Raw genomic sequence first — 14376 nt, 5'->3', positions numbered from 1 at the left:
GTTTTCTCTTCTTTGAATACATTCTAGTCTCTTCAGTAAGAACTTTCTTTTAAACTATTTTTAAAAGATTTATGTGTTTGTATTTATGTGTATGGATGTTTGACTACATGCGTGTTTGGGTACCATATTTATGTCCGGTGCACACAGAGTTCAGAAGACATCATTGGATCCCTTGGGCTGGAGTTACAGACGGATGTGAGCTGCCATGTGGGTGCTGGTGTGAAGCCTGGGTCCTCCACAGCAAGAGCTTTTAACCATTAAGGAAACTACCCAGGAATAATCTGCTTGCCTTTCATTGGAGACTTGGGATTTTCATTGGTTTCCTATTAGAATAGCTCTCTATTATTTTGCATATTAATAACATTGTATATTTCTGTCTTATACCTGTTGCATACCTCAAGTAAACAGCAGTTATTTCAAAGGCTCTTATTCAAATCATTTATGTACACGAAAATAGTGTGGATGTTCTGAGAAGCAGGGAGTGGCTTGCATAACCAGGAGAGAGTGGCTCATAAGGTTTCTTCCCCTTTAAGTAGCTTAAGTAGCTTCCATTTTTTTTATATCCTCCTATGAAAATGCAGGGTTAGAAGAATGCTGTTAGAGGGTTCAGTGTATGGGAGAGGAGATTCAAGGATGAATTAGCAATTCATTTACAGTCACACGAATTGGTTAGATTTGTTGCTGTGGTGGGAGCAGGGCAAGTAGACCAAACGAGGATAGGGTGTGTAGGGATGACGTAATACTGGGGAGATGAGGAAGGTATCAAATTGGTAAATTCAGAATTGCGTAATATCCCAGCAGATCGAGGAGCAGAAGGTGAAAACCACTTGTAACATTTCAAAATAGGTAGACCAAATGTGAACTGAATTTACTCAAGCCGCCATGAATTAAAATGTTAAAGAGTTATTATAACCGGTAAGTAATGGCTGGGAATATTCCAACAGCAGACGACGGACCACAGGGTGGGAATCTGGCATGCTCCAGAAATGTCATCCAGTGGAAATAAATGTATTTTAACCCCCGGGAAACTCTTTGATGCCTCAAAATGGCTTACAAATATTACTTGGCTTTTGGGAATTTTGTGCTTGTGACAGTGGCAAACAGACCCCAGTGGAAAGAGATCTGCTTTTTGGTGCCAATTGGGGCATCAAGGTTATGTGCCACAGGGCCATTCTTTATGAACGGAAGTCTGTGCTAGATATTAGAACGTTTGTTTTTCGGTATCCATCTTGAATGTGTAAAGCAGACTTCCGTACTTCAGAGACATGAAAAGCGCCATGCAGTGTGTGGAAAAGAGGCTGAGAACACACAGGCTTCTTATTTTGTTCATTGCTTTCCATTGTTCTCTGACTTTCAGGAGATGCTAATGTGTACATCGGCTTTTTATTGAGTCAATTTTAGGTAAATGTTGAATGAATTTTAATCTATATGAGATTTTCTTTCCCATTCTCCATGGTTTGTGGCTTCATTTGTGGGGGGAATTTTATTTTTATTTTTAATTTATTTATTTTAATGTATATGAGTACACTGCAGCTGTCTTCGGACACACCAGAACAGGGCATCGGATCTCATTATAGGTGGTTGTGAGCCACCATGTGGTTGCTGGGAGTTGAACTCAGGACCCCTTGAAGAGCAGTCAGTGCTCTTAACCTCTGAGCCATCTCTCCAGCTTGGGGGTGGGGGTGTTAATTTGTATTATTTTTCATGATCTGATCTAATGGTCCTGGAAACTTCTTTTCTAGGAGAATGGGTACCTTCCAAGCTTCTTGCATAAAGGAGGGATAGTCTGAGGGGACTTGTATGGAATAGTCTGAGGGGTTGTGGTCCAGTTGTGTGCCTCTGTGTATCTGAGTGCTATGTCCTCTTCAGAATCCTTGAGGCTCTAGGCCAGTTCGAGGGGCTTATCTCCAAGTTACCACAGTCACACCCACAATAAAAAGTCTGAATTTTTAACTTTTGGCTTCTGGGCTCTGCAAATCCCTAATTTTATGGAGGAATAGTTAAAGAGGTAATAACTTGTTGGGCTGTCTCTCCTCCTCTGTCTAGGGGAGAGCTGGCCTCTCAGGATTCTATCACGTAAGCTGAAACTTCTTCCCTTCCTGTCGTAACCATACTTGTGTGGAACCTGGAGGAGCAGACATTTAACCAGTGAAGACTCTTCTTTCTAGCCGTTCAGCCAACGTCTACTTGCAGGTGTCGCACATGACTCTCCTCAGAGCTGAGCTTCCTTGTCGAGCCAGTGTAGACTTTGGAAGCCTTTTCTTACTTTTCTTCAAGCTGGTTGCATGCTCTCCATTGCAGGGCTGAGCTCTCTGTGGAGCCAGTAGAGTTGACTTGTCTCGGAGGACTTTTATGAAGCATCAGAAAGAAACCAAGATGAAACATACCAGTATTTTAGTCCCTAATTAATTATCCTTAACATGTCCCTTTAAGCTAGAAAGCTTAGTTCATTCTTTAAGTGTGTGCCGGATACTTTTATACCAACGTTACACAGCTAAAGTCCTCTAAGAGGAGTCAACCTCCATTAAGAAAATGTTTCCATAAGTCTGGCTGTACACAAGCCTGAAGGGCATTTTCTTAATTAGTGATTGATGTGGAAAGGCTGCTGTAGGTGGTGCCATCTCTGGGCTGGTCCTAGGTTCTATAAGAAAGCAGGCTGATCAAGCCATTGGGAGCAAGCCAGTAAGCAGCACCCCTTCGTAGCCTCCGCATCAGCTCCTGCCTCCAGGTTCCTGCCCTGCTTGAGTTCCTATCTAGACTTCTTTGATGATGAACTGTGATATGAAAATGTAAGCCCAATAAACCCTTTCTTCCTCAAGTTGTTCTGGTCACAGCAGTAGAAACCCTTAACTGAGACAAAGTGTAAAGGGAAGTTCCCAGAAAGAAAGATCAAGTCATGACTGCACAAAGATTCTACAGAGCTAAACATCCATCCAATCGGAAACTCGTGATTGTGGAGAATTAAGAGGTTGCAAAGCCAGGTACAAATTATCTTGGGCTGCTTTTAGTTCCCATAATAACCACCCATTCTCCACTCTGGTGTCTTCCCTAACATCTTTTTGACTATCAGGTAGAAGCTTTAGAATTAGTCTTAGCCGACTGCTGGCTTCCGACAATCCAAACTTGAGGATGATTATCAGGTAGCATCCGAGGTCTTCGGTAGAGTTTCCTGCCCTTGGTTGTAATTGGCGCTGCGATCTCCCAATAGTGTACTTGGTAAATGCCTTACTACCAGGTTCTTTGTTCTAACTGTGGAAGTCTCATGTAATGGCTTTTGCTTTGGAACATGTTATTCCAGATAATCCGGATCTAAGTTCTCAGGCTATGTTGACTTCGTTTGGGCTCATCTCCTTGGCCTATGGAAGAGAAGGCTGGGCTTGGTATTGGCGCTGGCTCCCTAACGGTCAAGGAGGTAGCTAGTGAATGTTTTGTTCCGACATCGTAAAGGTCAGCAGCTTGTCATCTGGCAGATTCCTGTGTTCTCCTTACTCACTACTTAGTTCAACCTCTCTACGCCAGTAAACCTAGGGTGGCAACTACCTCCGGCTGCCGGAGTCCATGTTTGTTAGGGCATAGGTTGGGCTGTTTGGACAAAGAGCTCAAATTACAAGGGCTCAATTAAAGTAGAAGTTTGCTGCTCTTCACGATTAGAGGTAACTTATAAACAGCCTAGAGCCCATAAGTTCATTGCGTTGGGGATCCAGGATCCTGTTCTGTTGTCTTACTGTTCCTTCCATGTTGATCTGGTCACGTGATTCAAGATGGCAGTATATCTATCACTTTGGTCTGCTCTCTGGACAGGGATGATTCATCCTTTGTACATAAGGATATACTGTTGGTTTTAACCTGGACTTGACCGTCTGGCTACACAGAGGCTTAAGACATGCAGGGAAACTGGGTCAACAATTAATAGCAAGAATATAAATAAATAAATAAATAAATAAATAAATAAATAAATAAATAAGAGACTGGATTTTGGAGTACGGTTAGGAACTCAGCCACAAAAAGTAAAGTACTTGTTTGAATTTTGAAGACTAAGAGAAAACCAAACCCCAAGTAAACAAAGTTTTTTTTTTTTTACCACATTGAAGGTTAATGGTTGGATAGGATAAGCCACAGTAGTCTAGGTTTTGGCACCCGCCTGTGTGGTATAGAAAACTTGATTGCCTTTATAACGATTTCCTTTGCAGTTCACTTTCTAGAGGCCGCGGTGAACATGCACTTGTGTATTGTATTTGAAACCCTGTGTTTAAAAATTCATTTCTTTACCCGTGAGTTTTTCCTCTCATTAATATTTAAGGAGGGGTAACGTACAGTGTAGACTCAAAATAGCATCTCAAGAGTCTCAGCTTTTACATCGAGATCCCCCTAACTACAAGGAAATAAAATCTGTAATGTTACGGTTCAACCGGACATTTCTGAGTCTTCAAGTCTTATCCAAAAACCTAGCATGCACTTTGCATTCTCTACTTTGTATACTGGCCCTGTGCACCGCAGTAATGTTTACAGTCCTTATCTATCCAGTGCAAAGTTGACGTTCCGGAGGATGTGCACCAGGTTTTCTCTTTCCCTATAGATGCAGTGCTCAGTCCGAAGGGAATGGTTGTGACGACTGGGTGGTTCTTATACAGAGCACACACTACATGTTTGATTTGTGTTTCTGAGCACCCAATGAATGAAAAGATACTTGGTTTGCCCCTCATCTTCCCTGTTTGTCCAGTGGCTGCTTTTCTCATCTTAATTTCCTGTTCTTTAAGCTGAATCAAAACTTTCTCTCTGCCCCCATCCCCAAAGTGAAGTTTTGACTACGGTGCATGTGCCTAAGGCAGGGCAGTTATCCTGTGATCTTTGCCCCCTATTCCTTGCTCTGTGTCATCAACCCCCTTGGCTTGAGGCGGACGGTGACTGTGGCTTGCTGGAAATCAGTCGAACAGGCAAAAGTGGTGAGACGTCCCTTGTTATGTAGAGATGAAGGCTTGGTGGCTTGGAACAACAGCTTCTCCTGTGGTAAGTGCCTCACTCTGGGAGGTCCCCCAGGCTGGAGGTTAGAGCTGAGACCTGGCCATGTGCCAGCAAGACAATACAGCTCTCACTTCTGCTCAGTAAGCCACTAAACTCTTCAATAACTCGAATGAGCTCAATTCCAGCTAAGAACCACCCCAAGCCTCGTGCTCACATTCCAGCCTGGTGAACCTCTAGCTGTGACGTTTGACTTATAGAAACTAGGTTCTGGCATATGCATTTTGTTTGTGTGTATTTATGTATGTATGTATGTGTGTGTGTATGTTAGTATGTGAGTACTTTTGTGCATGCATATTCATGTATGTATACATGTTTGTATGTATTAGTATGTGAGTACTTTTGTGCATGCATATTCATGTATGTATGTATACATGTTTGTATGTATTAGTATGTGAGTACTTTTGTGCATGCATATTCATGTATGTATACATGTTTGTATGTATTAGTATGTGAGTACTTTTGTGCATGCATATTTATGTATGTATGTATATTTGTATGTATTAGTATGTGAATACTTTTGTGCATGCGTGTGGACATATGTGCATATTGAGGCCAGAGTTATAACTTACTGTCTTATTTTGGGGGACTGGCTCTTTTACTGGACCTGGAACTCACCAGTTCAGCCAGACTGTCTGGCCAGTGAGCTCTGGTGACCCACTTGTCTCTGTCTTCCCCGTGTTGGGGGTTATACGTATGCATTGCTGTGCCTAGCTTCTCTGTGCAAGCTGTGGATAATCTAACACAGGTCCTATGCTTGCAGGGCAAACATTTTACCAAAGGAGCCATCTTTCAAAAGCCTCTGTGTTTGCTTAGAACAGTAAACTGGTTACATAGTAATAAAAGCAATTACTCAAAATCCTGCGGCTTGAGAGGCAAAAAAAAAAAAAAAGTTCATGCTCTACACCCCATCTTCCTACATCCTGATGTGACTACGTGTACTGGGGCTGCTTCTCCAAAGCCGGCGGACTGGAGCCTGCAACCTAGAGCTGGATCTACAAATTTCCACTTTCGTTTCATTTCCTTGTTTGAGTTTGGCTTGTAAACCACGTGCCTGTTTGTTTGATGGATTTCTTTTAGATGAGCATAAAGGTGGGCTAGTTCGATCTTGGTGGCCATGCTGAAATTGTGTATAACCGACTTCCAGGCACTTGAGTCGTCTCAGTGGTCCAACAGCTCTCTAGAAACAGTAGACTTCGACTTATAATCAGAAGCTTTCTTAGGTGAAAAGGGTACAGCTTTGCTCGTTGATTCATTTTCTGTTTCTTTTTCCTCAGAATGTGCCTATCAAAGTCCTCTTTCCTCGCCCTCCTCATGCAAGCCTTTTCTGTCATTACCTCCTATCTTTAAGGTTTGGAGGCAGCATGACATTACTGTCACCTGAAGATTATTCAGTGTTTGACACGTCCTCAGCATCAAAATGCAAATTTCCATAAGCTCCCATGTGATGCGATCTGTATGGTCCTGTAGCATGTTGAGTTACAGTTGATTTGTTTTGCCTTATTTTCTGTATGGCATAGCAAAATTATAGATGGCAGGGACTTAATATTTATCCTTTCTTTCTCCTATGTATTTCTCAGTAGAGCACAGTGTTATACAAATAAAGGATTGATTTTTTTTTAATGGAATTGATTCTGGAAGGATGTCTTTCCCTGTTTTCTGGAAACAATTGATTCTTATAGTTGGCTTCAAATCTGGCTTAGCCCGCCATTCTGTCGAGAAGGCAAGAACCATTATGGTCACCTTGTCTGAGGGGGAAGCTAATGGCTTTAGATAGCTCTTAATGTCAAAAAAACAAAAGCAAACTTCTAATGGCTTCTCACTCAGTGTCTTAGACTTGGGTCTTACCTTTACTGCCTGAGCTAATGGACAGCAGGATCCCGGGAACTTCAATGCAGAAAGAAGATCCAGTTCATTTACCAAAGATACTTTGTTCTCTTTAAGTGTTTCTTTCGAACATTCAGGAGGTAAAATGTCCCGGGGAAAGCCGAGTTGCTCCCGTTCTTCCACTTTCAATTCTGACTACATGTCAACCGTAGTGGGTGTTTTAAAGTTAACGGGGAGATTAAATAGGCAGGAGTCACAGGGACTGCTGTTCGCAGCTTTCTGTCACAGGCTTCATGAGCTACTGTCAAGTTCCATGCATGGCATTCGTCTGACCTTCTAAGTGACAAGCACTCTGAAAAACAAAGCAACTGCATCTTAGCTATTGAAAACTTGATTTTATTGAAAGGAAATTTTATTTCACATGCTCCTGTGTGGTCTGTGCATGACTTTAAAAATACAGTATTCTAATTGTGTAGGAGATTGAAAAATTATTATTATTTAACAAAAGTTGACTTGTTCCTTGTGTCTTATTGATATTCTTCAGGCCAGGTCTGCCTCATTACACTTAGCAAGCAGGGTAGCTGAAGATGCAGAGTTATTTTCATAGTGAATTCAGTGCAGTATAAAAATAATTTAATTTTGTCTTACTTAGTGCAGCATAAGAGAACAATTTAATAATTATGACTAGTATACTGTACCTCTTAAGAAATTTTTTTAGTAACATAGTAACATATCTTTAAAATAATTAAATATACAGTGCTATGTTATGGAAAAGGAGCGTTCAGATATGATCTAAGGTTTAGTAACAATCCAGTTATGTCTGTTTGGTGTGTGTGTGTGTGTGTGTGTGTGTGTGTGTGTGTGTGTGTGTGTGGTGTGTATGTGTGTGTGTGTAATGTGCTGTGTGTTTGTTCCTGGGTATAAGAGCATGTGTGGGTGGAGGCTGGAGGATAACGTTGAGTAGATTCCTCAGGAGCCATCATCTTGTTGCTTGAGACATATTGGACCAGAGTAATAAGATTTCAAGATTCGGGGTTTTTTTTGTTTTGTTTTTTATATTTATTTATTTGTGTTATGTAGGTGAGTACACTGTCTCTGTCTTCAGACATACCAGTAGAGGGCATCCGATCCCATTATAGATGGTTGGGAGCCACCATGTGGTTGCTGGGAATTGAACTCAGGACCTCTGGAAGAGCACTCAGGTGCTCTTAACCGCTGAGCCATCTCTCCAGCCATAACGATTCGTTTTTATTTTATGCATATGAATGCCTTGCTTGCATGTAGGTTTCTGTAGCAGGTAGGTGCAGTGCCCTCAGAGGTCAGAAGAGAGAGCGTTACATCCCGCCATGTGGGTACTTAGAACTGAACCTGGGACTCCTCAAGAGTAGTCAGTGCTCTTTAACTGCCGAGCCAGCCGTCTCTTCAGCCCCACTAAGATTGTATTTAGTAGGAAAAATATGGTGGAAGAAGTGGTATTGTTTTGGGGGTGTGGCCAGGGGACCCTAGCAGATGGGGTTAAGGTCTCCCCCAAGCGTCGCTGCTCCTCACTGCTTCAGAAAGTTTGGCCCTGGCCTAACAATGTGTTGGAGTCACTCAGAGAGCCTACTCGCAATGTAGAGTCTGGGTCCCACCTCTGGAAATTCTGATTTAACATGTTTGGGTGGGACGTGGGAATCTGCATTAGCGTTTGCTGAGAACAAAGTAAACACGTTGAACTTACCGGGCCATTCCATCATGGGGCCAGGCCTGAGAACTGGTACCATTCTTATCTGTTGCCAGTAGCTGACACTCCCTCCGTGGCTTCAACCTGTTTTTGGTGTGCTGATTATCGATACACTTCCTTGTCCTTTTGACTGAGGTATGCAGCTCCACGGTCGTACAGGATCACCTGCTGTTAGTGCCCCATGAGTTCTGTACCTCAGATGGTTCTATTTCCCACGGCTCCCTTGGAATGATTGCTAGCTGGGCCCTCGTTTCCTTCACAATTGACCTAGTTTGAACAGTGGATTATAAGATGGTTGTTCACTGTGCCTTACAGTTGGAGGCACTCACTACCTGTTCAAAGGAAGCTGGAGGTCAAGAATTAGTTTCCCTTGCCATTGTAACGAATTGTCACAAGGCTTTAAGGAGCACGGAGATTCTTTTCCTAGAGCTCAAAAATCCTAAAGTGGTTGGGCAGGGCTGTATTCTTTCTGGAAGCTTTGGGGTGAATCTTCCATTGTTTGTGAAGCTACATGTATTCTTTGGTTTTTGATCTGTTATTTTTATAGAGTCGTATCTGTTTTTCTCGTAAAGGAATAATCTAATAAGAGGATAGTATTAGTAGGCAGTATAGAATACGATACTCTCTTACTTTCCAAAAGCATGTATAGTTTCATTTATAATTTTGCAAAATGATTTAGGAAATTCCATGCATAATTATAACGGGCTAAGTTGTATCTTATTGTATTTTAGATAGTTTTCTATGCCGTGGGTTGGCCTTCTCCTTGCTACTTTGTAGCTAAAACTGACCTTGAGCTCTGAATCCTCCTGCTTTTACATCCCCAGGGCTGGCGCTGCACTGCTGGCTTTAGTATTCATGCAGTGTCTTATCCCTTAGAAAGCATGAGGAAAAGGGGGTCTTACAGTTCCTATGGTGTGCTGGGAATGTCGAGAACAGAAAGTAGATGGTTAAGATGGGATAGAGGCTACCTTGATGTGGCATCTGTTTACTGGAGTGGACTAGAGAAGGGTTAAAAGGTGGACCAGAAACCTCAGTGGCTTGATATCATGACAAAATGATAGCTGCTCTAACTTTTAGAAAATTAAAAATAAGTAAAACGTAATTCACCTTAAGACTCCAATGGAGAACCAGTAAGTGGCAGCTATGAGGAAGATCACTGAGCACAGCAGTAGAGCTAAGGAGGACAAAGGCTCGGTGCCAAGGATCTGCTGGTGACAGTTTACTAGGAAGAGCAGCAGTGTCAATCTAGGAGGTACCAGAAGAGCAGGTTACAGATAGGTGTGAGCAAAAGGGCCTCGGAGAGTGGGAATCGGGTCAGGTCATTGGGTGAACTAGAAAACTACCACTGCGGCACGGGATGAGATCAGCATCCCTCAAGCAACAGAACACAGCGAAACAGAGTTAGCCAAGGCGTGCACGCCACAGGAAGTTCCCAGTGCCCACAGAACCGGATCAGGGACGGCAGTGCTTTTTACTGACCTGGTAAGGAAGTCAACAGTGGCCAAGTGTAGAAAGAAGGGTGGTGGCTCTCTTCCTTCTTGGAAACATCTTAACCGGTCAGTTAGCAAAAGCAAAGCTTATTTATCCCTTGGAAGTGGGAGAGCTATAGTGTAAAAGTTCGAAGAGCACTGTTTTCACGCCTTTGAAAATATGGGTTTGGTTGTCTGTGTCCTTGTACTTGGGTTAACATTAGTGCTACTGGTCTAGTTTTGACAGGACATATGGGTTCTTGCGCACACAATGGTTTGCTATAAATTCCAGCATCAGGGCATTATATATCTCTGCAGTACCTACAGTCACTAGCATTCCAGTCTTTAGCATCTAGTTCACACAATTCAGATTAAGAATTTACTTTACCATAATAACTTACCATCATAATTACAGTTCCCTCTAAACCAAACTAGTTACGTAGGGAGTTCCGTTTCTGAATGAAGTTCTCTTATTGGTGACGGAGATACAAACAATTATAACAACAACATGAGAAAATCCCCATTTTGTAAAGATGTAGTTCAATTTCAGGGCGTTCTTGCCTGACATACAAGAGGCCCTGGGTTCTGTTTTCAGCAACACCTTCCTCTCTCTGTTACACACACACACACACACACACACACACACACACACACACACACACACACACACACACACACACACAGTGTTTGAAAATAGGGGGGAACTGGTTGTGAAGAATGGTTTCAGTGGGAGAGGGAGTGGGGATGTGTGTGAAAATGACCACGTTCACTAGAGACGTGTCTGAAATTGCCAGTGAATTAACAGAATGCCGTCAAGTTCCCAATGGAGCTGGATCTGTGACTCAGGGTGTAGAGAACTTGATGCTCTTGTAGAGCACCCGAGTTCAGCTCCCAGAAGCCACAGGAGGTGGCTTGCAACCTCTCATAATTCCAGCTCCAGGGGATCTGACAATCTCTCCTGGACTTTGCAGGCACCCGCACACATGCGGTAGACATACATATAGACACACACAAGTCCACACAAAAAAGTTCTTGGTGTATCCCACACTGAGGTGAAGGACAGTGTGAAGAGAGCTTGGTTACTCTCTTCATTACTGTGAAAAAAAATTGGAATGGTGCCTGTTCTTTGCAGATGAAGGGGTGAAACACTCCACTTGATTGTCTTTGGCATTATGTCTAGACACAGTTGTGTGCCTGTATCCATAGGTAATGTTCAGCGCTGAATTTATATATGCTTAGGGGAAAAAACTCAGGCTTTTCAAAGTGTGCTTAAAAAAGAAAATTAAAGCGGAAGTTAAAGGAGACAAAAAGTAAATATTACAAAGTTCGTGGGAGACCTGGAGTCATTTGCGATATCATGCTGACTGGAGAGGAAACTGGTTTAGGGGATATTCAAATGACCTTGTAGTAATAGTACCAGCAATTTATACACACCCAGGCTTCCATTGCCACATGGTGTCTCATCTGTTCAAGATGCCGCAGTGTGGGTTTGGCAGTGATATCTTAGAGATGTTTCAGGGGTGAAGGAATTGAGGCGGAGAGAGTAACTTACCCAGAGTTGGGGCTAGTGTGGGTGAAGACCTATGAGGAGTTTGATATTTGATATCTGATCACAAGATGGCAAGCTCGCCTTTTACCATTTCATGAGTAGTGGCAGAGATACAGTACTCCAGTTGGAGCCTAAGACCTTTTATCCCTCACAGGACCTTCAGTTCTGCGATGTGCATATTTTAAGATGGCTTCTCATTCCCTCCTGACCTACTAGATGCAGCGCAGAGGCACCCATTGTGTGGATGCTGTGCACGCAGTCAGGAGAAATGTCGTCGTAAGAAGGCTTGGGGATTCACTGCTCAGATGGGAAGCAAAAGCAAAAGGCAACCTTTGTCTGATGGAAGATGCTCTCTTTTAAGGTTGTGTGCTGAAAACAAGATTTGATCTCTTAGCTTATTTAATATATTCAGATATAAAAAATAGTTTGGCTATTGTGAAGGCAAAAAATGGGAGGCAAGGCAGGATTTTGACAAAGTTGCCAGATTCGTTCTCGGAATGCCCTGGGACTTTCGGATGGCACCACTAGAGTCATAGTCATTTCCCCAGTGGCCACCAGAATATGGGCTGGTTATCTCGTGCTGGAGTTCTCGATAGGAATGAGGAAGAAGACGAAAGGCATTCAACTAATAATGGGTGTGGTGTGTAGCAGGAAAAGGGAGTTTATTGCTTCTTTTAAAAGGCTGACATAGAAAACCTTTGCTTTGTTTTCTTCATTAGTTAAAATGTGACTTGAACCCATAGTGAACCTTAAAAATACCAAGCTAAGCTCTTCATCCTATAGCTTATAGCAAATAAGAGATCATTAGAGTGTCATTGAATAGTGTTTTTTTAAAAGTTTTATTTATTATATGTAAGTACACTGTAGCTGTCTTCAGATACACCAGAACAGAGAACAGGGCATCATATCTCATTACAGATGGTTGTGAGCCACCATGTGGTTGCTGGGCTTTGAACTCAGGACCTCTGGAAGAGCAGTCAGTGCCCTTACCATGGAGTTATCTCTCCAGCCCCAAACAGTGTTTAAGAATGAGTTTCTATTACCTAAGCAGGAGCAGTGCACAGCATTGGGGCCAAACTTTCGAGCTGGTGTAGTTTATCAGAGTCTGTGAGGAAACACTTGTGCAATTATTCCCTTTTTTGTCATTTGTAAGATGTATTCTCTATCTGTAGAGAGTCGCTAGTGGAGAGACAGAAATTCAGTTGGATGTCTACTATATGAAAATCATGAACAGGTGTCCGGAGGGGTAAATAATTCAGCTCAAGGAAGGGTAAAGAGTGTCAAAGTCTGTGAGATGATGACATTCTATGAATGGTTGGCAGATACAGAGGGGATCCATGTTCCAGGTCCGTAGTTCAGGGAAGCACATAGCTGAGCCCTCACGGAAGCCTAAAGAATATCACAGTGACTTGATGTGAATCAAGTTGTTGCAATTCAGAAAACAAGGATGCTCACAGCAGAGGTTAGGAAAACAGGAGGTTATGGATCAAATTACATTGTATTCTTTTCCATCTAGTTGTCTGTCCATCCACCCACCCACTCACCCATCCATATGCGTCAAATTACATTTTATTCTTTTCCATCTGTCTATATATCCACCCACCCCTATCTGTCTGTCTGTCCGTCCGTCCATCCATCCATCCATCCATCCATCCATCCATCCATCCATCCACCCATGAGACAGGCTCTTGCAGTGCATTCCTGGGTGTCCAGGAACATGCTCTGAAGATCAGGGTGGACTGGAACTCACAGAGATCGTCCAGCTCCTGTCTCCCACGTGCCACTACATGTGGCCTAGAAAAAGTTTTCCAGGAATTCTGACGACCTACATTCTGTCAGAATACTGGGTTTCCTGTAAGCGCAGGAAGGGGAAGGTTCAGACGTGAGGTGAGGGCTGCATCTGTTCTCTTTTCTTTACCTTGAAATTCAAAAAGCTTGTGTTGTGGTTCTCTTCAACCCAGTTACAACAAATTATAGTGTTTAGGACTTCATAATTACAGAGGTAGCATAATTATATGTGTAATTATGTATTTGTAATAGTTTAGATGTATAGATATAATTATAGATAAGTAATCTATAATTATTTATATGTTATATATAGTTTACCAATATAATCTTGATGGACAGTATTAGAATATTTCATTCTAAAGAGTTAGGCCATTTGTTTTACGCAGGTCTCCCTTTAGGAAGCTACTTGAACTGTATCGACTTGTATGATTATACATTTTAAAAACCTGGAAGGATTTTTGAAAAGTTTTAGCCAAAATGCTTATATTGCAAAATGTACAGTTCATTGTCAGGGTTAGATACGTACATTTCATGATGTGATACTGTGCATAAAACTACTAAGAAATAGAGTTTGAAAATATGCAGTGGCAAATCTCAAGATTCTTTCTCTTTTGTTTCTTAGTTTTTGGTAAGGGGAGACATTGTTTCTTTTCTTGTCTGATTTCAGATTCTTTCAGTATTGCGGTTGTAGCTACACAAACGTGGAGCTCTTTTCATTAGAAGCAGTGAGCTGGGCTTGAACTTAAAGCGAGAAAATTTTCACTCAGATGTGATTAGGGATTTGGCCAGCTTAAAAGGCTAATTTTTGAAGGAGGATTGAGAGAAAATTTCGCAGGGAACCTTTTTTTTTTAAATTTAAAAAATTTTTTTAAAATTTTTTTATTAACTTGAGTATTCCTTATTTACATTTCGAATGTTATTCCCTTTCCCGGTTGGTTTCCAGGCCAACATCCCCCTAACCCCTCCCCATCCCCTTCTTTCTGGGTGTTCCCCTCCCTATC

General features: G+C 42.2%; 1 protein-coding gene across 29 annotated transcripts in view; it reads left to right on the top strand.

The window, feature by feature from the left end:
• Kif21a (kinesin family member 21A) overlaps nt 1-14376 on the top strand; it is a 116516-nt gene that overhangs the window by 36345 nt on the left and 65795 nt on the right. For 5 of the 29 annotated variants that reach the window (XM_063263352.1, XM_063263351.1, XM_063263348.1 and 2 more), the window contains exon 1: nt 11835-11948. The exons of 7 other annotated variants lie outside the window; for them this stretch is intronic. In XM_063263352.1, coding sequence (XP_063119422.1) covers nt 11893-11948 — 56 coding nt within the window. In that variant the 5' untranslated portion in view covers nt 11835-11892. Of the gene's footprint in view, nt 1-11834; nt 11949-14376 lie in introns of those variants that run through there. 17 more of the 29 variants (XM_039078888.2, XM_063263365.1, XM_063263357.1 and 14 more) reach the window with 6 other exon arrangements.

The sequence above is a fragment of the Rattus norvegicus genome, chromosome 7, assembly GCF_036323735.1.
Source record: "Rattus norvegicus strain BN/NHsdMcwi chromosome 7, GRCr8, whole genome shotgun sequence".
NCBI lineage: Eukaryota > Metazoa > Chordata > Mammalia > Rodentia > Muridae > Rattus > Rattus norvegicus.
The sequence above is the reverse complement of the archived record's forward strand: the minus strand, read 5'-3'. Positions and strand labels throughout refer to the sequence as shown.